The sequence below is a fragment of the Grus americana genome, chromosome Z, assembly GCF_028858705.1.
Source record: "Grus americana isolate bGruAme1 chromosome Z, bGruAme1.mat, whole genome shotgun sequence".
NCBI classification, from domain to species: Eukaryota; Metazoa; Chordata; class Aves; order Gruiformes; family Gruidae; genus Grus; species Grus americana.
In genome coordinates this window covers 75,273,659-75,299,932 of record NC_072891.1, presented here as the reverse complement: position 1 = coordinate 75,299,932, position 26,274 = coordinate 75,273,659, and the positions used below count along the sequence as shown (strand labels likewise).

At 38.9% G+C, this 26,274-nt stretch overlaps 1 protein-coding gene across 9 annotated transcripts in view; it reads right to left on the bottom strand.

The window, feature by feature from the left end:
- Positions 1–26,274, bottom strand: part of ELAVL2 (ELAV like RNA binding protein 2) — a 98,000-nt gene that overhangs the window by 51,451 nt on the left and 20,275 nt on the right. For 4 of the 9 annotated variants that reach the window (XM_054810598.1, XM_054810595.1, XM_054810601.1 and 1 more), the window contains 2 exons: positions 4,489–4,579; positions 1,896–2,136 (listed from right to left, as the gene is read on the bottom strand). In XM_054810598.1, coding sequence (XP_054666573.1) covers positions 1,896–2,136; positions 4,489–4,560 — 313 coding nt within the window. In that variant the 5' untranslated portion in view covers positions 4,561–4,579. The remainder of the gene's footprint in view (positions 1–1,895; positions 2,137–4,488; positions 4,580–26,274) is intronic. The other 5 variants (XM_054810602.1, XM_054810603.1, XM_054810604.1 and 2 more) reach the window with 2 other exon arrangements.

Genomic DNA, 26,274 nt, shown 5'->3' with positions numbered 1-26,274 from the left:
TTGTCAGCAATCACTAATTGAAATGAGGAACAGCCATGAAGCATGGCCTAGTGAATTCACCAAGACACAGGTATGCATTCTAGCAATCATCTTTTAAAAGTCACACTCTTCAAGCAGGTGCCTTGTTTTGGGGTATTTTGCTTTCCAAATAGCAAACTGTAGAGTAGTCAGTAGAAAACATCAAGACTTAAAAAATCCCATTCTTACAGCCTCAGAAGCACAGCATCTCCTCTCTAGGCCTGAGCAGGAACAGATGGTGATTATTCAGTGTGTTATCAGTATTTTCACTAATTGTGTATTAGCAGAATGCAGGTATGAGCACTAGCAATTAAACTACTTTGTATTATTCAAAAAAGGTATAGGCTCTGGCTAAAGTCAGTCTCACTGTGCAGCAGGCTAGATGGTCAAATTTAGGAGAAGAGAACCCTTAGCTGACTCTGCTCATCCTCAGCAGGTGCACATACAGATGAACTAAACACTCAGGAAATATTCCTCTTTGTAACATTTTGCTGTCAGATTCTTGTTTAAGCATCATCCTTTTATCTATGACACAGCACTGTCTGCATCAATGTGAGACAAGGTGGCATAACTTCTTTCTCCCATGCTAGAAGAGCAAACACGTCATCTGGACAAGAGAAGAAAGCATGTGCTACATGTCAAAGACAAGTCCTGGGGTTGGCACCAGAGCTGCCTGAAGCTTTTTAGGCCTTGTCTTCCAGTATTGATGTACACAGTTGGGGAAGACATCTCTCCAGGACACCCAAGCCATCAACACAAAGATGTTTAGTGGGGGCTGAAGCTACATGCAATCTGCATCAGCTAAATCCTTTGTTTTCCCACTTCCCACTGTTGTTGCTTGGGGAACGCTGAGTCACAAAAAAGTTTTTATTTAGTGTGAGAAGAACGTCCATGTTCTGCCATGACCTTTCAGTAATAGGGAAGTGTTGGCTTCCATCCCTTAAACCAAAGCATAGAGAACACACAGCCTGGGAGATGTGTAATTTTAAATACACAAAATCTAAACAGCACATTCAAGAGCTGCAACCACGAACTTAAAGATATGTTCTTGAAAGCTGGATATTTGAGGACTCTGGAAAAAAGAGCCAGGAAATAAAGTCCCAAAGTCAACATTTCTGAACAAAACTAATGAAATGTTGATGTAAGTGGTACATCAATGTTTTTTAATTTGAGAGAGCTCAGAGTTGAAAAATGGAGATGAGAAACTAAACTTTTCCAACCATTCTTTCATTCCTGTTTTAAAGTGAAGGCATTCATCTGGTAGTTCTTCAAAATTAAACTGGTCTAAATACATGCAACATATCCATCAGCTGTTGCTAATATAAAGAACTAACAGAGTACATCACATTGCAGTTCATACTTGCACTCATACAGCACACTGATTCAAGTGTGCATCCTAAAGAAATTGCTCAAGTGCAATGCAAAAGCAGCTTTACCTACCAAGCTGAATAACTGCAAGTCCACCCCTATCCCAAGGCACAAGTTTAATTACCTGCATTCCTGAAAATGGAAGTTTTGCATCAACTAGATCTAATGAAGTCATGTCTCCAATGGAGTTGAATAAAAACTCAAGTAAATCTTATGTAGATATCCGCTCTTCCAATCCGAATCTTCTTTGCAAAGACTCAAAATCTCAGAAGATTTAAATGCCCATTTACCATTTATAGCACTCATACAAACCTAGATGAAATGCAAATACAGCCACTTAATTTTTGGGTGTAGAATCTAGATAATGATGAACCTAAGTTTGTTCTGACTAGCAACATCAGCATTGGTTTCTTCTGCTTTTATTCCATGATTTAAGAATTACAGAACACAGTCTGATAGCTTACTGATTGGAAAATGAAAACACGCAGAAAATCCAAATATCAACATACCTGTTATTTTGTCCCTGACAAGTTTGCAGGATTCTATCTCACCAATGCTTCCAAATAGACTCTTCAGCTCCTCTTGTGTCATGTTCTGTGGAAGATAGTTGACTATTAAATTGGTCTTGCTGTCTTCTGTGTTTCCAGAATCAACAGGTGATGAACAATTGTTTATGGTGGCTGAACTATGGGCTGTGCTGTTGCAAGTTGGTCCATTAGACAGTTGAGTTTCCATGGCAGCAATTACCTGCTAAAAAACACAGAAAACAAGAACCATCAAAATCCATATTTCAACATTTATTAGGAGAGTCCAGACAAGAATCTAGAACACCTGTCACTATGCAGAAGCGGTATTGCCAGGGCCATATACTGCATGTACATGCAAACCGTCCCCACCAATACAGAGGTATTTTAACTGTTAGTCGAGGCAATACTTTAAAAACTTAAGAGGCAAATAAAGTTGTCACTAAAATCTTCTAGGACCTCTCTCAATGAAGTCAACACTGAAAGCTTAGTCTCCCTCCTCCCCCACTCCCTTCATTTAGAGGCATCACAGCCTTTCTAGTATAGAAGTTACCAACCAGAATTGGCCAGGTTCAAAGAGGTGGGTGTTAACTGTATCCTGAGCCTATTTCTTTATCATCAGCAAGAACAGAAAGCAAGATTAGTAATTTAAAGAGATACTTAGAGATACACGAATATACTGGGATGGAAAACAAACACTTCCTTGATAACCTCTAGGTCAACCTACTGTCACCACAGGTTGGAAGTAGGTTTCTAAATGCTCTTATGATTAAACTAACAATTCTTGGTTCTCACTTCTTCCCTCCCCTGCACCCTGAAAACACTTAAATTTGATATTTTAACTTGATTTACTTTTAGACATCAAAATAAGGAAGTGACCACCACTCCAGGAACTACTGTGTTTCACCTCAGAGTAACTGACTGTATGATTGGTAGATACAGCAGCAATCATTAGAAGAAGTGTCAGTTCTTGCCCACAAGCTATGACGTGTACAAAAGAGTCTGCCATATCAGTCAGTCACTGAACGGTAACTGCTGTTAAATACCTTGGATTTTTAATAGCAGACTAATATCCAAGACTTGGGCAGCCTACCCTGCTTGAGACCAACTATATAGGACAATGTCCAACAGAAAAGTCTATGAATTAATTCTCCAGTAATAAACATTTTAACACAGAAGCAAGACTCATCAAGAAGTTTCACTAAAAAAATCCAGCAATCACTGAAATCCAACCTCATACTTGAACTTCTATGAGTCTGCACAGAAAAAAGCCTATTGTAAAATCACGGCATAATGTCAGGACCTCTGGAGTCCTAACTGTCCTGTTCAAAATAGCATACACAATCAATGCATACCCAAACAGTTGATTAGGTCAACTGTATTGAGGGAGTGCAAATTTGACTGTCCCAAAACTATGAGAAGGGGGTGAATGTCTTAAACTACAATTCAGACATTCCTGGGAACACATTTCTATGTTCTGCATACAGAAGTATTTTCCAAGAGGTTACTTCAGCACCACACAAAAAAGGGAGGACACATCTGTTAAGAACATTTAATATAAAAATGTGATCTAGTTTTCCTGAGGAGCTACAACCGGAACAATATTTTCTTCCCTTGTGACAAACTCCAAGGGGTAACCTGCTTCTGGCACTGTGATGAAACAAGTCAGCTGAAAAATGAGAAAGTAGATTATCCCAATTAAGATAAATTACTTTTCAAAACACTAGTATATCTGGCAGAGCTAGTAGCCAGAAGTGCTGTACTCTGACTGAGGCTCTCTAGGATTGCTTTTTTTTCCCTCCTCTTTCTTTTCTCTCAAATTTAAAGTATTCATTGATGAAAATTAGCAGGATTTAGCAAGGACAAACAAACGATCCTCACTTAATTGCACATTTATTTTCATGTTCAGGTGGCAAGAATGAGAACCTAAGCCAACATTCAAGTGAACAGCTGCAGTAGCCTGTGTGTGCTGAAATTATAGCATTTCTCAGCTATAGAACCATCTGCTCTGAATAAAGTGATACTAATATGTTTTACAAATAATGCATATTCTATTGATAGGTTGAATACAACTGTTCATAAAACAAAGCACTTCACCAGTTACTAAATATTTTCCACCACGAAAAATAGTTTGAGATAAATTTACAGTTTTCAAACATTTTCTTAGAATAAGACTTGTAAATAAACTTTTAAAATAGTAATCAAATATACAGTATACAGCTTTTAAAGTTACTTCAATTTAGTATTCAGACCATACCAAAACCATTTTAGTACAATACTACTCTTCAATTATACACCAAGTATTTTGAATTAGTACTAAAAATCTAATTGACATTAGAAGAAAGGCAAGCCACTGCAGTATAATTTCTACAGGAGATCACCATATCATAGAAAAAGTTGTCGTGGTACGCCAGTGTGCTCTAGGCTCTCAAAGAATAGGGACACAACCTACAGCCTGTAACAAAACGTAGAAGAGAGTTAACATTCCAAATGGAAGATTGAAGAGTTTGGTATGGCCTCAGCACTATTAACATGTAAAAAAAAGTAGCCTACAGAATTTAAGAAAAATCCCACAGACCCCAGTCCAAGGCTCTGCTGCCCACGAACCACTTCTAAGCAGAGAAGCCACATCACACAGTCTGACTGCCATGTTAGTTTGGAGTTGCCGTCTGCAATATGGACACAAAAAGTACCGTATGTTAGATTAGCAAGATAATGCAACAAATCAGTTTGTACAAATTTACAGTAATTGCATTTATATTCCCAGCACGTCCATGCAGTGTGGCTTAATTGGATTTGAGGCAATTCCAATCTAATCTTTCCAAATTCAGTTCTAAAGTTGTTTTTCTTACATGAAATAAGATGCTTATTTTTAAGAAGATTTAAAAGACAACGCAGTCTAGTTACCCCTGTATCTACGCTGGAAACTATCTCCAGAACCACACCATGCCTAAAAGGAACTATACCACAAAGCAAATCTTTAAGGCTTCAGACTGAAGAGGAAAGAAAGAAAATGCAGTGAGTAGATTTTCCACAGGCACATAAGATGACCATGCAGCACTGAAAACCAGGTCCCCTTACATGCCTTTCCCAGACCACAAAAAAAATACACAAGACTTTGCCAGAATCCAGTCTGTTCTTAAAATCCTAGGTTTTAAAAAAATAAGTAAATTAAAGCCTTGCACAGATGGTATTCAGTAAGTTACCTTGCAATAGCTGTTTAAGAGTACCACTGGACACACAAACAGCAGTACGAGCAAGGATTTCTCAAGTGGAGTAAAATATGCAAGAGTTCTTCATAAGGGTGTTTTTGACCCCAAGCACATTGGTTTTTGTTTTTAAGTAAAACATGATTGCAAATCCATTTAGACTTGAATTCAACAGTGCTAGGAGGATACCACAAAAACTAATGGGCCATTTGCAGATGATTACAGGTAGTCCAGATGTTAAATATAACCACAATACTGACACAAATAGGAAGACTCCTGACTATTGCCACAGCTTGAGATTGCTGTAAATACAAGAGATACTCCTTGCCACTGTTTAGCAGATGAGGTAAGTCTAAATTGATAAAAAACAAGGACTCAGATTTTGAAAGGCTGCTACATCCAGGTTTATAAACACAGACTTCAAAACAACTTTTCCTGTTTTAAAACAGCAAAATTAGTCCTCATTTCAGTTTGCTACCAAGGTCCATATGATTAGCTGACTTCATGTCTGTTTTTTATTTCTAACTTAGGTTGATAAAGACCTTTAATCATCTCTTTATGCAAAATACTGAAGCTCTGGTATCAGCCATTCTCTCTGGTCTCAACCCAAAAACAATGCTAACAACTGCACTTCTAAAGCTCTCCACTGTAAACAGGCAAGTATGTTTGATGAACTGCTTATTACATTGGAAAAACTGAAAGTCTTAACTGACTTTCAGTCCTGACAACCTTCATTACGGAGACTGCATTAAAGTAGCAGTCTACGAAAGTCTCTGTCCTACAGAGACTGTAGTGATCTCTACGGCTCTCAAAGCAGCATGCCCTGATAGATTATTTGCTTCCCGTGAGCCACGGGCTGCAGATGGAAAACTCCAGTAGGACAGCTTGTGTGAACAGGACATCAATGGACACTCTACATTGACTTCACTATGCCTTTGAGCATCGCCTGCACTTCTCAAAAGAGCAAAGAGCATCCCATTTGAGGTACTTCCAGTTTGCATAACACATCTGTCTTCACTGAAGTGTTCTACAAGGTACTCACATTGACATACAAGTCAGTTTTCTAACTACCACACCATTATGTCTCAAAATCAAGCTGTTCTCTACCAATTCTTTTACCATTTTTATTACTTTCAAAGCCATACAGAATGCTCTTTTACATCTAATTCAAAAAACTACAAGTTCTTACACTTTTATTTACACTTCTACCTGACCTGAAAATAAGGGATATAGCTAATTACAAAGCAAAGAGTAAATTTTTAAAAATCAGGTTCCAGCCTCAACACTGTACTTTCAGATTAAAAATGGCATATTAACATAAAATTCAAGCTGTGAATAGTCTCCAAAAAAGTTTTAAAATATTGAACTACTGAAGAGTCACTAGTACCATTAAAAAGCTAATACAGTTTTTGATTATTAGCTTCAGAGACAGTATCACACTTCAGATGATTAAAATAGCTCAGCAATTAGTGCATTCAAAACCTAAGAAATCAGTAAGTTCAAGAAACAGGGCTCTATGCCTATTAAAAAATTTAAGTCTGTCTTAAAATATATTCAGATTAAGAGGAGGACATTTAAGTGAAGTTGGGAAAGGAAATCTACTCTTTCTTTACAGTCCTGAAAGGAAGTAGAACTGAACAGAAAGTTTTTCAGTTCAGCAAACTGAGTGGTTCCTTGGTTAACAGAGTGCATGGGAGCCATCAAGCACAGTTAAAATTTTAAATCCAAACACTCTTAAAACAGTTTGTGCCATTAACTAAATCCCAGTTTCTAATTAGCTGCAGTTTAAGTAAGTCATGAGGAAGGTTTGCCTAACAGAGAAGCAACTAGGTTGTTTTTCATTGGTTTTTTTTTTTTGAAGACCAAAGACATCAGGAGTTAAAAAGCCATATGGTTTATGCAATTAGTTCTGGTTGCCATAGAACAGTTCCAATTATATCAACAGCAGATTTTTATGAGAGCTTTAGAAAATAAAGCGGAGCTAGCAAGATAAGACCAGCAAAACAATAGTCACAGTGGTCTTAATTTTCCCTGCAAAACAAGTATTTTGGTATGTAACATACTCAGCTGCTCACATTTGGCTCAAAATGGAAGTTGAGGCTGGATCCTGGCAGTGTTGCAACAGAACCAAGGTGAGGTGGCAAAACACAAAAGCCTTCAACCACTGTTACCAGCTCACATGCATATGCTAGGGAGAAACCTTTAGTGCATGGCACTTCTGGCCAAAACCTTTCTACCACCTGTTTTGATTCATACCTGTGCATCCCTGCATTGAGGGGAAAAAAGTATTTCACACAGGCTTTATATACTGAATTTACTTCTATTTATAGATACAACACCAAAATCACTGCACAGATGCCTGTGCTGCTTAAGCTATATACTTCTAAATGGTATTATTACATAAGGTGATTACAGAAAAATCAGCAACCTGAATCTAAGTGGCAAGACACCAGGTATCAAACACATCTGCCTCTTGCAACAGGTTACCACTGTTCAGATGCAACTGAAGCTGCACCATGAGATGCTTCCAGCCTCAAGGGCCACAGCTGATACAATGCTATTGATAAAATCCTAAGACATCCTAAACATGCTCCTGAAGATCCTCCTGAAGAGTTACACATTATGTAACTTTCAGAATATGCTTTAGAATTCAGTATTTGCCCTTTTTCCTCTTGGATACAGACAGTGCAATGGAAGCACATGACAATTGTCACATGCTGCTATTTGGACAAGCAGGTTTTGTTTTCATAATACCATATAGCAGAACAAACAGAACCCCATGGCTGAGTACAGTGTCCTTTATATCCTCTAGATATGAAGATGTAAATCAGAACTTTAGTCTCAGCTTGTAATAAAGTTATTCTTTTTTAAATACTCAGTGTGGTTTAGAGGATTTATACCATACTTTGACTCACAACAGTAACAAAGGTAATTTAGCAAGGATAAGCTGTGTGTTGTGTGTGAGGACTGTTGCTGAACACAAATTAAAATAAATCATCCTTTGAGGGCTCTGTGAAAGGCAATAGTCCAGATAACCTAAATGTTGAATTTTGCTTTAAAAAACAGAACTCAGCAAAAAATTTTAATACCTCCAAAAATATTGTAGTTATTTCTACTTTGAATAGCTGCAATTCTTAATGCTTCCCCTTTACTGATTTTTATCTTTACTGCAGTGTTAATTTGAAGTGCTCATTTTTTTTTCTTCAAATAGTCAATGCATTTAAGAACAGCATTAGTTTGTGCATACTCAAAAAAGCTTTACAGTAAGAGATAATGGAGGCTACTGAATCCAGCATATACAGAAACTATTACACAGGCTGCTAGAACATCCCCAATTTCTTTATGGGTAAAGGCACATACATGTCAGAGGGCATGTTTTCAGTCAACCACCTTACTTGTCAGAAGAAAATACTACTTTCTCAGTTTCCCTGTAGAAAGGATAGCTGTCAAGGAGAGCTTGATGGTTACTCTGATGTCCACACTTTAACAGCACATATTGTGTCTGCTGAGTCTGCATAGTCTAAACAATGCAAATTTCTTAGTCTGTGTTTTCATTGTTATTTTAAACCAGCATTTCTCCTTTAGCAGCCCTCCCCACTTGCCAGTCCAATTATTTGTGTCATTCCCTCCATTACACTATTGAAAAAATCTGTAGCACAAACTAGATTAGGGTACTGCTCCAGAAGAAAACTCACCCAGCTCAAGAGAACCAAGCAGTACAGTACCTCTTGATTTATGCAAAGTTATGGGGAAGAACTTTGTGGTACAATACTTAAAGACAAAAAAACACCTCACACAAAACTTAGAATTAGCTTCTGATAAGGTGGTCTCAAAATTTGCAAAGTATCTTCCAAAGTTACTAATGTAAACACAGACACCTAAGACCAGAAAGCAGGAGTTCTATGCAACAGTAAAATCAAAATAGAGAGCCTCTCTAAGGTAACAGGTTAGAAGGGAAACCTTTTCACACTGGCTCTTGTATGAATCACTAAAGTAATACCACTTAACACTTCTATACCTTAGCCTTCAAGGCATGGTGACAAATTGAGTGAAAACAGGTGATGGATATGAAAAAACATATGGGACATAAACAGTTTTAATCAATCCTTGTGATTGGTGCTGCAAAAGATAATCCGCAGAAGCTTTGAGCAAGGAGGAAAAGGCAGCTAGACAGACTTGCCCATTCCCGGTAGGCAATGAGAAGACAAGTGGACAACTGCAGATGGCTGAACAAGAAATAGCCATGAGTACAGGCATGAATTCTGCTATCAGGAAGAGAGCTCGTTAGTCCTGCTGACAGCACTAAAAGGACAGAAGTAAGAAAGGGCAAGTTATGTACTGAATGTAAAAATTTATAGGGAACATTAAAAGTGTATACACAGATTTAAAAATGTCTCCACACAGTATGCAATGCTTTTGGAAACTCTTTGCATTCCTGTAGTACACCTAAGAACTTACGGAATGCTCTAAGACAATGCACACTAATGCTACTAGCATATTAGGAAAGAAGCCAGCATAAAGATTTCACGCAGTTCTGGAAAAATAATGCATGAAAAACAAGGTGAGTGCCCAGTACAAGAAAGACAGAGCTGTTGGAGCAAATCCAGAGGAGGGCCACGAAGCTGATCAGAGGGCTGGAGCACCTCTCCTGTGAGGACAGGCTGAGACAGTTGGGGTTGTTCAGCCTGGAGAAAAGGCGGCTCCGGAGAGATCTAACTGCGGCCTTCCAGTACCTGAAGGGGCCTACAGGAAAGCTGGTGAGGGACTGTTTACCAGGGGGTGTAGTGACAGGACAAGGGGTAATGGGTTTAAGCTAAAAGAGGGTTGATTTAGATTAGCTGTCAAAGAAGTTCTTCCCTGTGAGGGTGGTGAGGCACTGGCATAGGTTGCCCAGAGAAGCTGTGGATGCCCCATCCCTGGAAGTGTTTAAGACCAGGTTGGATGGGGCTTTGGGCAACGTGGTCTAGTGGAGGATGTCCCTGCCCATGGCAGAGGGGTTGGAACTAGATGATCTTTGAGGTCCCTTCCAACCCAAACCATTCTATGATTGTTTGACTATGGAGTAGTCTAGAGACCATGCAAGAGCTCTTCTGTCTGATTGCAATTACTGACTCACTACTTGTCAGCTGTGGTAAAGCAAGGGAAACATACAGGGTAATTTAAATCATCTTAAACCATACTAGAAACACCAACTCTAAGAGTATTCTGTAAAGAAAATAAACACCTGCATTATGTTAAGTGATCAATTCAAGTGGGACTCCAATAAAGTGAAACCATTTTTATGTTCCCAATTATTCAGGTCAATTTAGACACAACCACTTCTACCAACGTAACAATTTATTCCCTGAGCAAGAGAGCATCAACATGTAGCATTAATTAGCTTACGCAGAGGATGAAAGAACTCTGTACAAAATTATGTTCTTTCATCACCCTCTTTCATTTATAAAAGTTCAAAGCCAGCTGAGGGGACACAATTACTTTTGTTATATTCAAAAGCCTAACTAAATGTCAAGTTGGGCCTGTCTTAATACAGCCAATATTGCTGATGTTCAGCAAGAGTTCCACCAAAACTATAACTGGATCCCACAGCCAGCCATTCAGGCCTGAAACAAAGAGCAAGCCTCAAACAAGTTGTGAACAATTCCACACTTGATCAATACTTTAAATGAGACTGTTGTTTAGAGGGAAGGATATGACATGCTCAGACTTTTCAACTGCACCCTACCATTCACAAAATCTTGCCAATTACAGTTTTTGCTTTTATTCATTTAAACACATGCACATGCTGTCCCAGTCTTATGTGCTAGGTCCCAGCCTTCTAACAAAGTGCTCTCCAAGGCAATACAATTCTGTCAAAATGCAGATGTATCCTGCACGAAGTAACAGTATCTTACTGCAGACATTTCCCTTCAGCCTCACACATCTGCAGTACTCTTGAGCCTACTGAGAAAAACAGAAGAAAACAGATTCAATAGGGTGAGACAGCTGGAGGACTTTTCAAATACAGCTTGAATGGTTTCAAAGTCAACATCCACTTTTAGACATACAGCACCTGCCCCACTTGAGCTGGCTAGGATGCCTACATCAATTTTTCAACATTTATCTTGCTATTGGCAAGATTAGGCTGTGTAAAACTTTTTCCTCTTTCACACTGCAGTTACATCTTCTGCCCCACTGGCAATTTCAAAAGCTGAAGTTTTACCAATAGCCAAGAAGCAGCAGCAAGTCAGGTTAGTCTGACTCTGAAGAGATTCCCAAATTTAAAAATAAGTTAGAAAAACAGCTTCTTCCTGATCAAAAAAGCATGTGTCAACTTCAAGGCCACCCACTACTCCATTTACTCTCCCACTCCTCTCCTTGAAAAGCATAGCTAAAAGGTTTTGTCCCTCATGCACCCAGCTTTCCTCAGTGCAATGGAGGGCCCAGCAATGGATGACAGGACTCATCTTCCAGGCTGAAGACAAGATGAGAGAAGCACTTCTGCTGCACCCATTTTTCATGGCAGCAATCCTCTTGCTCACAGCTCCCTGGTAAACTGGAGAGATGGCTGGGCCCAACACCCAGCCATGTGGCAGACCATCCACCAGAGGCATGCCCCAGCAAACCCACAGAGCCAGATTTTGAGAACTTGGTATCTCCATCATAGCCCTACCCTTCAAAAACTACAGGATGAATTCCCTTGATTTCCTCCCTTCAGGGGAGTTTTTGTTCTCACAGTGAACTTGGATCTCAAATGCAGAGCTGGCAAGGAAGAAATTGCATGACTCAGTACCACTGCCTCTTAAACCCTCATGTACCCAGCTAGTTAGCTAAGTAACTGACATCCTCAATCCCATACAAAAAGGGAAAAAAAGAAAGCAGCTGAAAGTCAAAAACCAGCAGCCTCCATGCCTCTCCTTTCCTCCACATCCTTCTTCACAAATTCTTTCAAAGCTGTGTCAGGCTGCGACAGCAACACAAAGCCTCCACACTCATATGCCTCTACTAGCCCAGATCACCAATGGTCTGACAACCAGCTATGTCCTGAGCTGGAGACTGCATCCTTCTTTTAGTTCTAAAACTAGTAACAAGCAAAGCTTATGTGAAACAAAAAAGTATTCAAACCAAACTGAAACATGCCCTATTACATACACATAGAATCAAGTCATTTTTGCACAGGAAAAATTAAACCTTGCATGAAACCTTCTGGGAAGAGATCTTCAGAAGATCAACTAGCACAACAGGGCAAACTGGAGTTTGCCATGAACTCAGCATTACAGCAGATATGACAGCAAACAAACTACCTGAACAGTCCGGGACATGACATTGTCCAAAATTGCTTCAATGACCATCTTACAGACATTAAACATTCAAATACTAAGTATCTGCCTGCCTTCGCTGGTGAAAGGCCTCAAAGTAGAATGTAAGGCAAAAAAGTAGGGATTTGTGGAACCAACGGACTTGTGCCACACAATTCTTTACAGCTGGGCATGAGGGGTTGCAAGAGCAAAGGGAACACTGCTCAAACCAAAACACTTCCAGTCAGCATTTTCTGCCCTCTTCAGTCAAAAGCAGCTCAAACTTCAGTTACAGCCTTATCAGGCTTCCATTACTTCCTTTCTTAAAAAAAGATGTAAGATCATCCAGGAAGAGTGAAGACATCAACAAGCCACTCTTGTCCAACAATTCATAATAAACTAATATGAAAAAATAAGGGCAAAGCCAGTTTACTCTGAATACCTATTATAGATAAAGACTGACTAGTCAGTCTCTAAGTAACTTCAGACCATTAAGAATGCTAATAATCACATCTTTCAGAAAAAAACAAGTTTAAAGCCAGCTATGACTCCTCCCTGCCTGCCACACCAGGAAGTCACTGTGGTTCCATGAATGCAGCACAGACTTCCAGTAGCAGATGAAGAGAGTTTAATTTCTTAATCCTGCTACACCATGAGTTATGAATAATGCAACACAGACATGACAGATCCATATGCTGTACTGAGATGACTTATGTGTAGAAATCTTTATTTGTATAATCCAACTAAAAATGCAGAGAGTGGATACTTACAAGTTTTGCTATTTTAAAATTATCTTGCTATTGATTTCAGTCAGCACAGAAATTTTACCCAAGTCTTAAGGTTTCTGACCTCTGTGGATGGGAATCTCTGCACAAACAAGTTCAAGAACAGAGAAACACAGCAGCCAAGATGACAGAATCCTTTGTTTAATCTCTAAGAATTGGATATATCATAGTTAATACTGATACATATACTGATACATATTTTCCTATCATTCTGTCCAGAAAATATGAAGTTTTGGCTTCCATACACTCTAGCTCTTTCTTTCTCCTAACCCTGTGATCATGGAAAGCCATATCCAATTTGTCTTCCACCTCTAGTGTTTTCCAGTACTCCCAAGTTGCATTAAACTAAGTATCACTAAGTTGACTTAAGATATCCTTGTTCCTTATGTGGGCTAACCTACACGTTTTTATTTGATTCTTATGGTATATTATTTCACATGTTAACCTATGCTAGGTGTAATACCCAAACCTATTAAAACTTCAACTTGAGATATTTATGAAGCAGACATTTCTATTATCTATGTGTAACATACTAAATATTGCATATACATATTACTGAAATCTAGACCTTGTAACAGCAAATTCTACATTAGGTAATTTTCTTTCAAATTAGTTTTGAAAAGCTGAGTTCACTGTATTAGGAGATTTATTATTGCATCAAAAAACTTTTACTACCCCATTTCATAGTAAAACTAATTATATGCCTAATAGCAAGAGAAACAGTAGTTACAGAAGTACACCACTGCAGAGCTCCCAAATACTCAGAATCGTATCTTTCCCAATTTATTTTATTCTCCTGTGCACATCTTCAAACTTTAAAATGAAAGGAAAAATCAAGAGAATTGTTTACAAAGTTGGTGAGAAGTCTCAAGATAGCCTGATAGCAAGAACAAAGTCAATCCAACAGCACACAGCTCTGAATAAACTTAGACTTTCCTGCCCTGTATCAATGTACATCAAACACTAGAAAGTCCCCTTTGCCTGAAAAACCTCCCTGTAACACACACTACAGGACAAAAAAGAACGTGGACAGAAAAATCAGCCATGCAGAGGCAACAAAAAATTTACTTTGAGAACATCAGCAGGTGGGAAACATGATGCTGATGCTACCTGACTTAAGATACCCTTGCTCCCTATATTGGCTAACCTGGATATTTTTATTATCATTTCACTACAGCAATGCCCTGACTCTGAGGCATGGGAGAAGGGGAGCTGCTTTCACCCAGCACCCAAATTTGAGATCAGGTAGTTAAGACCTTGCTTAGCTCTAACACCTTTTGTTGCAGACCTGACAAATCATGTTATTTGCCACAGAACCCAAAGTATGGAAGAATACCTCAAAATAAACCCGATGGTGGATTTTATGCTGTGACATCCCTCTGACATGGAGAGAGGAATCTGAGTTTGGAAGTTTTTGTCTTTTTTTCATAATAAAATACTTCCAAAACAAGTCCACTTTCACAGGATGAACATTATGCTTGGGGAGGGAAAATCATGTCTTGTGAAGCAAAGGCATCAATAAATTAATAAAGGTTGTTCAGAAACAGTATGCATTTTCCCTCCTGGCATTTTTATGTCGCCAAAAAGTTGACAGTGGTTTATACCGCGTCTCCTGAAGTACAGGATTCTTATACATACACTTTACCAGCATCAAGCAAAGAATGTGTTTTACTACAGCAGAAAAAAAATCAAAAGTAAGCACTGGAGACAGGCTGACAACATGTCAAAAGGCGTCAGTACTATGGAGAAGTCTTAAACTGCTACTGTCAGTATTAAAGTCTTGCTGCTATCAAATATGGGTTCTCACTGTCCTATATGATCATACATTCCCACTAAATATACACAGGAGTCCCAGACAGTTAAAAAGGTAGAACTTGCACTACTAAAGTAGTCTGTAAGGAGTTGAACTTCCATAGATCTCATTTTAAAAAAGTACCATTCAGATTACATTGGAACAGATTCTTCAACGAATTATAACAGAAGCAGCTCCAAGTTTGAAAAAGTCTGTTTCATTACGTGTCAGCATGATCTAGCTCTAAAAGAAAGTCTGTTGGGAAGAAAACTATTTACTCCACACTATTCATTTGGACAGGCTGTTCATTTAAGCTTTGCTGCCCACATTTTAAATGTGGGCATTTAAAAGAACAACGTAATGAAGATTATAAGGACGCAGACATAAGACAATCAATCATCCACTTCTGGAAATGAACTCATAGTCAGGATAGCCAAAATCTGAAAGGACTCAGTTATACAAAGTGCTATATTGTCCTACAGTCAGGAAGCAAGGATTTTTCCTTTTTTTCACACTGTAGATAACTACCTAAAGACATTACACTTTTCTAGTAGTGCCATCATTCTACATGCTCTCCTGCTACCAAAAAGAAGTCAAGATACATGGGAACTATCTTCAACCGATTTCCAAATACACAGATTAGCACCTCTAAATCCCGAAGCCCTGATATCAATGACCCACACATCTCTGCCTGAAAGATCAAAACTGTATTGCATTGTACCATTATATAGCTACAATATAAAGAAACAAGAATATAGGGTTGTTAGCTTATTTTTAAACCAACTCCTAAGTCAAAAAGCATGTTCATCTGTTTATTTAATTCTACAGGCATGTTATACCATTGTATATTAAATGGATCTTTCAGTCAATGCTCAACTTGTAACCTTCAGAAGTTTATACACTGCTTTGTAAAGTTTTTTGGGTAAGCAGTAGAAAAATAGGTTCAAGTATGCCTCCTAGCAACAGCAGTAAGGACAAAGGAATATAAACCTTTCTTACTGCAAAACCTGCATACTGTACAAGCTGCATGGTCACTACAAGTTACCTGCAAGACAGTGCCTCAGCTGAAAGATTTGTAAATGCTCAGGTTATGCACAATGAGTAATGCAACAGCTTTACAGCTCTTTTACTCTACGCATAGAAAGCACAGGAATAGTTGCCTAAGGCTAACAGTAGCTGCATCTGCAGTAAACTTGTTAATTTATAGATAAAAAAATTTTAGAAGAACATTGGTTTGAGGCTCATGACTGCAGAAGTTCCTTTAACTATACCAAAGCTCTGGAGTCTGATGTTGCAAAGACTTAAAAATTCAATGCATGGGAAAGCCAGAAAAGTTTGTCACAAAGTTAAGTCACAAACCTACCAGTCACTTTACAGAAAGTCTATGCCAATGGGAGAGAGACAGGGACAAAAGGAAGGTAAGATCAGGATACTGCACAAGTAAAACATGAAGAGCAGCATCCTGACACTGAGGACCTGCCATGAAGCATTATTTGACTAATGATGAAAAGAGCTTGCAGTACAGTATTATTTCAAATCTGCAAAAAGTAAACTATTGGTAACTTCTCTCCCAAACCGACCACAAACTGCCAGGAGAAAAATACCAGATAGTTTACATACACTAATTATAACCTGTGCCACACCAAGTGTGTGCAAGTTTAGATTTTACTTTATTTACTGTGCATCTTGAAAGGACATGCAACTGCTCCATAAGGATTATTCTGTTTGTATACAACAGCTTACTGGAAAATAGACTCATCATAGGCCAAGTATCAAATGTTTTCTTACTTGCTTCAGCAGTTTGTGAACTCCCGACAACAAGAACAACTACTGAAGTACGGTCTGTTAGGCACATCTCTGAATAACCTCCATTGAAGCTACAAATTCTCAGTAGGTTGCTAGAAGGTTAAACAACTAACAGCCAGCCTTGAAACACATACCAGTCAGGTGTTAAGATTAAAATTTGATGCATTTTTCCCTTGTGTAAGATCAAAATTTTTTACATTTTGTTTTTGACTGAGATGTAAAACAGACCCAGTGGAAAAAAGATCAAACACAGAATGCTGCCATATCTACCGCTACTAAATTCAGAGAAAATAACTCCTTTTCCTTCTAGATCTGTGGACAATGACAGCAGCTCTCATTCAAAGCCATATGACGACTTACATCTAGTTGAAGAAATAGCTAAAAATGTTTAGGCACAGAAAGTGCTTAAACACAGAAAGGTTCTCAAGTAGCAGAGGCTGTCCTCACAATAAAGACATCCCATATGGTAACTATTTTTAGACTGTTAAGTATCAGAGGTTAGAGAAATCACATGGGTGTCTCCAAACTACCAGCTCCTCAGCTCATTTTTATCTTTGCATAAAGAAAAGGCAAGTTGGGATAATTTTTAGAACATAGCTCAAACTTAAAAACTGTATCAAAGTGCGCTTAGCTTCCATAACTAAACATTCTAGTAAGGACCTGAAAGGAAAGCAAGCCTGTAACTTTTGACAAAACACACCTAGAGGAGATTCAAAGCAAATCAGCTGAGTTATATTTAAGCTGGTTCTAATTCACCACAGCTGCATCTAATGAACCACAAAGAAAAGCTTATTACTACAATAAAAGTGACACAGCTCAGAGCTCAGTGGCTGACCAGTCACCAAGTTTCCATCATCCTTCAGTTGGCTGTACACAGCATCACCTATTGAATGATCTCTGTACTGTAGCTAAGCATGTAAAACCAACACAGGCAAAAACACCTCCTTATTTGTAATCTCTTGGATACATTATCAATGTGGTATCAGATAGGGTATGCTACCTGGTGTGTTCCAATGGTTGCTGGCAGAGAATGTCTGCATTCCTTGATCCTTGAAGTACTCACCTGCTTTAAACATTGAAAACCTGAAGTCCTTCTTGTAAAGATAACTCCTACACAGACTTCGACATAGGAGCTTGTGATCAGCCACACTGAAATAGGGTGAACAATCGATGCCTGCAAGATTTTCAAGCTCATCTTTCCAACAGGTGACTACTGATCTAAAAGTATTAGACCTTGAAGTAACTTGGACAAATATTTGTTAAGAACAGATCCATATATTATTTCTACATACAAAAAAATCATTCAGGGATTCCCACACAGAGCTATGTAAAAGTTTTGTTTAAAATTAACAATAGTGTACAGCACACACTAAGTCTCAGTGACCAATTATTAAACTCAAGACTTTGGAATACTGGCAGTTGTCTCCACCAAGAATTTCTCAAACCTGAGCCTGAGTAGTTTACTGGTAACCACTGGGAGTCATCAATTGGCCTTCAATATATTAAACAATGACCTTCATGAAAACAGACTAAGAGCAGAGTTGTGGCAGGAAGTTCATCATACCCTCCTCCAAAGTTTTACTAGCATTTTTCCAGTCTTATGAAAAACTTGTGGTCTCCAGAGTGTCTCCTAAGTCATTTGACTGCAAGTTATCCAGTTCCAAACAGAATAGTACATAAAACACAAATCTAAAAACATATTAGGCAATCTAAAGTATTCAAGATTAACTGAAACGCATTTACTTTATCTTCTTTCATCTTCTATGTCAGAAAGCAAAGAGGGAAGGGAGGGATGTGGTGCAGGAGAAGCTTCAGAAGCTACTCAATGTTTTCAGCTTTGACAAAGACTGATCCATACCAAGTGCTTCAAAAAACACTGTCCATATGGAAAATAAGTAAGATTAAAGGTCTTTCTTCCATACCTGGGAAGAGGAAAGTGACACTTATACTGAATACAAGAAATTTCATCAATTTACCAACAGCTACACTCATTGTTTCTCAGTAGCATTTACATGTAGAAAGATTCACAAATCCACTGAGGAGACACAGAATGAGGGAGAGACAAAAAGCATTTTGTTCCAGAATGTTTAACAATAAACTACTTTTTTTGTTTGTGCTACACAGACAGCTTTGAGCTTTCTATTTCATTAGTCAAAGAAAATACACAATTAAGTCAACATCTTTAAATAAACCCTTCAGAAAGAAGTCGGATAAACCTCAAGGAAGAGAAGTAGACCAACCACACACCAAGCTGCAACACACAGCAGCAGTGCCTTTAAACAGTCTTCCAGGTATTTCAGAAGTACATTAGCATGCTCAAGCACTACCACCTAAAATTAGGAAGATTGTTTCTCCCCAAAATTGCTCTTGTATTTCTCTTCCCTCTTGATTTTTTACACAGCAAACACATTTTATTCATCCAGAATTTCAAAAAATAGTCTGCGAGCACTATCTGTTCAGTGAAGTGCTTCCTCACAGCTGACTTACAGCACAGGTAGTAAAAGTTTCTCCCCCTAGGCTCCCAAAGCCAGCAGAAACAGCATTGGATGGGAAACACTCTTTAAACAGTAAACCAGAAACTAATATAAAATGTTAGAGGCAAAACCCACAAAACTCCAGACCTATCCTTAGTTCCAATATTTTAAAAAACAGTAAGCAGCGCAGTCTCCCAGCTGTCACCCCAGTCTGTTACATTCTAATTTGCTTATGCAAAGTACAGATTGTTATATTTCTCTACAGAATCCAATACAGTAAGTGGATTAGCTACATGGACTAACATTATTAGCAAGACTCTTCTCTGAGGCACTAAGAAGAGGTATGACTCCGGGGGTGGATTTTTGCATTTATTGAGACAGGTGGCAGAAAAGAAGCAGCAGGAATCTTTCAACAGACCTCAGAAAGGAGTAAGTGGTAGAAGTGATTCAGCTGGCTGAGAGTCCCTACTTGACAAGCCAGTGGAGAAATGTAACATCAATTATTTTGCAAGCCTATCACAATTAGATTACCTGACCCAGAATAAACTGCACCAGTGTAAACTGACCTAGCAGATTCTGTTCACCTTGGGGAGCAATCTGCTCCTGGGACTACTTGTTCCTTCTGGTTTTCAGCAAAGCATTTGTGATTCACTGATTCAACAGCACAATCATGGGACCTTGGGAGTTCATTATGGAGGTAAGGAAACACTCTTTATCACCACTTCCATGAAACGAATTCTTTCACCCCACAAAGCTGTGTCCCCCAAACACTGGTGCTGCACAAGACTAACAGAAAAAGAGTATTTACCAACTTTTTCTAGCTAAAAACAGGTGCTCCTGAAAGTTTTAAAAAACAACTGAAGACTCAACACCTTAACATTTTACTATTAATGTTTACAAGGAGAAGTTTTGAGATGGAGAGGAAGATATGCCAAGTCAAAACTGTCATAAAATGTTAAACACTATCAGTGCAAGGCAGGTATTGACAGTGAGAAATGAACAAAATCTTCATCAGGTGAGCTCTAGGATGCTAGGAGCCATCCATTACATGGAATCTTTATTTCCAAGCCTTGCATATTTGAATGTTTTCATTCACCCCTTTAAAAAAGCTATCAGCTATCAATTCTTATAGCCTGCCATAGTCAGATGTGTCTCAACAGCTTTTAGACATATGCTAGCCATTCAAAGACTGTCAGTGGTACTGAGTGGTCAAACAAGTCACTGATCCTAGGAAGAGCATGCCTGCATCCTGTCTGGAAACCCAGACTGTCCACACAATACTTTTTCTCTAGCTGGAGGGCTTTGAGGGCGCTTCCTAAACTTAGCACATCAACTTTGTCTTGTTACGAAGTGAAAAAAGACTGAAGTCCTAGTAAGGGACATTAGTGCTTAATCCCAGTATCTATCAAATGTAGAGTCACCTGCAAAAAGCAGAATTCAACAACAACAAACCCCACAAACTTGTTAACCAAAATTGAATTATTAAAGATTTCAGAATCTACACAGAGAACATAGACAAGAGATCTTTCACCTGCAAGCCTGATTTTGCAGACCCTGCCATGTTTCAACTCCCACAGCTGCTCCAGCAGTAACATCTCCTTTTTCCCAAAGTTAAAATTCAGCTCAATAAAGCACCATATACACTATTCTTAGAATAGCTGACCAACCAAATCACGAATTCACAGAGTGTTTGAAGTTGTGACCTCTGGAGATCATTTGGTCTAACTCCCCTGCTCGAACCTAAAGCCAGTTGCCCAGGACCATGTTCAGACAGCTTTTGAGCATCACCAAGATGGGACACTCCACCGCCTCTCTGAGTCAATGCTTGGTTACTCTCAAAATAAAGTGTTTCCTCATGTTCAGATGGAGCCTGCCATGTTTCAATTTGTGCTCACTGCCTCTGGTCCTGTACACTGGAGACCACTGGAAAGAGCTAGCTCCATCCTCTATGCACCCTGCCTGCAGGTATTTATACACATTAATGAGATCCCCCCCCCCAAGCCTTGTCTTCTCCAGGCTAAACAGTTCCAGCTCTCTCAGCCTTCCCTCATAGGAGAGATGCTCCAGTCCCTTCATAGTCTTCATCACCCTTCACTGGACTCTCTACAGTATATCCATGTCTCTCCTGAACTCAGGAGATAAGAGTGTCCACCTCCAGGCATAAGCCAGGCAGAGGCTTCATTAAATAGAAAGTTAAATTGTTCCAGTCCTAATAACTAAACACAGAAACCTACCTCAAGAATTTGAACAAAAGCAGAAATAGCTAGAAGCATATCAATAGATGTGAAACTATCCATGTAAGATATCACTGGCTGCTAACTTAGTACTTTAGTAAAATCTACACCACTGTAACTATGTGATACAACTGACAACCCTCCACTATCGCTCCCCAATGATTTCATGATCAGAGCATTTTGGTCAAGTTTTGAAGAGTTATTAACTTAAGGACAAGTTATTAACTTGTTTCTGACAAGTAATTTTCTAACTTTCCACTGTGAGCAAAAGTAATTTAAAGCCTTCCCCTATCATGACAGCTAGAGTATTTCCCATTTCAGTGTCTTGACAAGGAACCAAAACTCCAGAAGACCTGAATCAAGAAAACAGCAGTCCCCAAGATACACTTGCGAAGTGTTTCCTTGAAAGACAGGCAGAATGCAGAGATATCTGATTTCAGTTGTTAATGATGCAAACCCTAGATACCAAACTGGAATATAACCTCTTGGGCTGTGGTAAGACATTAATTCAAAATCTCATTTCTCCCAGTTTTGGGATGCTGTGAGAGCACTTCTTTCACTGACGCCATACCAGAGATCCATCTGTACCTAGGGCACTGTGCTAAGTTTCAGAGCTTAGAAATGACCCCTTGCATCTTTATGGGCAGTACACATACACAAAGATACAAATCATGAGGATAGAAAAAATATAACCCTGTGGTTAATTACCCTGGGCACTAACAGGTGAAACACACAACTTTGCAGTTCTCTTTTTGGTTTTTCATACCAATAATCCATGAAGTTCCACCTGCAACTCTGAACACACTCATAAGGACACTTTCTTTACACCTGACATTTCAGAAGTCCAAACTGTATCATGTTTGCACAAAAATGGGAAATCCCAAATTTGACAGTGATAAGCAACAGCCACATATAGGCACCAAAAGTTACTGGTAATTACCAGCATCATCAGTTTATGTCTCAAATCTGAAGCAAACCATTTGCTTCCTGACACTACTCCAATAAACCTGTGCCATAAGAAACACTGGAACAGACAAGCTGTTTATTCAAGCAGGTTTCCTTTAATCTTTCATATTCTAGTACCAAGCACCTCACTCAATTCTAGCAGATAAATTGTGAGATAAGAGCTTCTAAGAGTTTCCTTTTCAGGGAGTGTAGTGACAGGACAAGGGGTAATGGATTTAAGCTGAAGAAGGGTAGCTTTAGATTAGATGTTAGGAAGAAATTCTTCACTGTGAGGGTGGTGAGGCGCTGGCACAGGTTGCCCAGAGAAGTTGTGGATGCTCCATCCCTGGAAGTGCTCAAGGCCAGGTTGGATGGGGCTTTGGGCAACGTGGTCTAGTGGAGGGTGTCCCTTGCCCATGGCAGGGGGGTTGGAACTAGATGATCTCTGAGGTCCCTTCCAACCCAAACCATTCTGTGATTCTATGAAGAAAATCTCACTTTAAAGGCAGTTGCTTTCATCAGGAGACAACTAGATTTCAAAAATAAGGAAGTCCAGCCCCATCTTTATTCTAGCTTTAAAACCAAGTATTTTCAGACTACCTGCTTCTCTTCAGAATCATATGCATTCAATATCAAATTTTGACACACCAGATACTTATCCAGCACACTGTGCACCATACCACCTGGCTTCTGAAGAGAAACTTGACCTCAAAAACAGGAAACTGTGCCAGGCTGTGTCAACGTGCTACATCAACTTCACTTTTCCTGAAATACCACCCTATCCACTGCCTTTTATCAAATCAGTTTTTAGAGTAATTTTAATGCATCAAGTGTTCCACTGCCATTCAATTTTCTTTAAACTGAATTTCTTTTAATCCATTAACTCAGTGAGTTAAACTCTTACCTTCCTCCTCAGCGCAATCTGTCATACAGGGGTAACACTGTCTCACAAAGACGAAATCTCACATAATGAATGATTCAAGCTTACTGGAAGTGTTAATGGGTATGAGGCACAAAATAGTAACTTTTCCTTAGCCCATAACACACTTCAGTCTTGTACAGATTGCCGAAGTGCTTTTAATTCCATTTTCTACTCTTTGCACCAGCTCAGCTCAACCATTACACAGGACACAAAGTTTTGGCATAGAAAGAAGTTATTTAAACACTGACAGTTATACACAACCTAGAACAGATGGCCAGATCTCCTGTGAGTTTAAAAGTCAAGAGAAAGAGCCATGCAAGCCTGGATACGCTCACTAGGCCTGTTTTTCTGATAAGCCAAGGGACTTGATGAACCTCCCAACTGCGGTTACTGCCCTGAAGCTATAGGTCTAGTAGATTTAGTCAGAAAGACTACACAGGTTTAGCCTGTCTTCTACCTTTTCATCACCATCATCTACTACATAAACAGATGTCACATCTGCTGTTTCTTCTACTCAAAAGGAACAATTTGAGTCAAAACCTGTTAAAGCACAGGAGTTCCTCTTTGTGCTACAAAAGCTAAGCTAGCCAACACACACTGAGTCAGCCAACACAAGAGTTTCTGTCCAAGGCACTTTAGTCTTTCTCAAACCATACAAACAGTAGCTCCAGTTCAAAAACTTTGGTCCACTAAGGGCAAAGATAATTGAAGAGTTTAACTCTTGGGATTTTTCTCTCACACAAGAATGGTCCAGAATCTATGGCATTTTCTATAAAGCCTTCCCAGAGACACAAGGATATACTTCTAACCATCATGCCTTTGATATGCTGTAACATTTTCTCCTACAGATCTCGTCAATGGCTAAACTTGTCAAAATAGAGCTCTTTTACATAAATGACATTGATAAATACTACAAAACCTTTTTGCTGAGCTCAGACTTCTGACAGTTTATTTCCAGTTTCATCATTACAGTTATTGTCCTTTATTTAGGAATCATTCAAATTAAGATGAGGAAATGCTTGAGTTTGTCAAAAATAGGAGAGTGATGCTAGAGAACTGGCTCAGAAAAGATATTTAGCTATTTCTGTAACAAGAAAATTATTTTTACCTTTAACATTATCTATGATTTTTGTTGGTACATCAGTTCACAGACAGAAAGCCATCATGTAACACCCTTTTTGCTTGTGTCTTGCATTAAGAAGAGCAAACACCACAGAGAAAAGGTAAATACAAGCACGCAAATGGAATTTTGGGTTTCTTCCATTAGCTCTCAACTAAAACACACACTTACCAAAAGAAACAGACATCTTTCTAAATAAAAAGTGCCTGCTATAATTTCAGGTCCCACTGCAGAATCCAAGCAGTCCTGTATGCAGATTAGAACTCTGAGGATTACTTGTTAGCAGTAAAGCCTAAAGAGAGGAAAAAACTGTTCCTCTAACAAGCCTGTAAAGTACTATGCAGATTAAAGACCTCCTACCCCCAAAACACTTTCAGTCAAAGGTTGCAGAAATGGAGACAGCTGTGGCAAAGGTGTATCTTGAGATTTAGCAATGTCTTTGAGTCTGTAGAAGCTAACAAGCTTAGTATACATTTACTCTGCCATCAACTGTCAGTCTTCACCAGTTTCTTAGATGTTGCTGATAAATAATCCACTTTACTCTTCTGCAACACCAAGAAAGTTGATTTCCCCCCAACCATGTAAAATCCATGTAAACTATTATTTAGACAGTGCAAGGTTCCTCCCCTGAAGGTTAAAGATGAAAAGCAAACTCTAGACATACTTGATTGTTACTGGCATTCTGACAAGGTCAAAGACTTTCACTAGACCTCCTACCAGACACATTCTTTTAAGCAAGTCCTTAAAACAAGAACTTAAGTTAGTATTGCACATCCAGAGCTTTCCGAAAACCAGATCTCCAGTAACTATTGATTCTTTCTCATGCAACTCACAATATGGAAAGCAGGTTACAAATAAAACAGTAATTTCAAAAAGAACACTCAATCATGCAGTCTATACCATAGCAAGTCTCCAACTACAGCCTAACAGCCTGCAGAGGAAACAAAAAAACAGTAAATATCTGTGGTATAACACAGGACTCTGAACTATTGCCCAAGTTGCATCTTTAAATGCAAGGATACTAACTGCTCTTAGATAAGATGGAAAGCATGGTAACTTCTCAGTAAGACAAAAAATTAAGTTTGCAGATCTTTACTTTATAGCTCCTTTTGTTGATGATGGTAAGAAGTGTAAAACACAACTAAAAATAGCCAGTGAAAACGAGCTCTTAAAACCCAACCATTTATATCTTAATACAGAGGGAAGAAAAAGCATTCTGAGCATTTTTTTAAAGTGCTAGCAAGTTGACTGATTACACAATGCATAATTTAAAATTATGAAAGTTAATTCAACTTACCAGCATTGCTTGCAAGAGACTTAGGTCAACTTAAGACATTTGGAAAAAAGAATGGCAGATGGAAGACCACAGAAATTTTGGGTCTGCTGCTGAATGGGGCAGGTAACCTGATGACAATGGACATGGAAGAGGCTGAGATAGTCTCTGCCTTCTTCACCTTGATCTTTACTGGTAAGACCAATACAAATACCAGATGGAAAGGAGTAAAGACAACTGAATCAGACTCTTTTCAGGTGTACCCAGTGTCAGGACAACACAGTATGTTTAAATATACAAAAACATATTCTCACAGTGAACATGGACAAGCACTGAACAGCTCACCCACACAGGATACAAACTCTCTGGGACAGAGAGGCATCCAACACCCAGCTGGACATTGTCCTGGGCAGCCTGCTCTAGTTTGACCCTGCTTTAAACTGGGGGTTGAACCAGAAAATCTCCCAAGGTGCGTGCTGACTTCTGCAATTCTAAATCATTTCAGTCATTAATGTAACTGATTAACT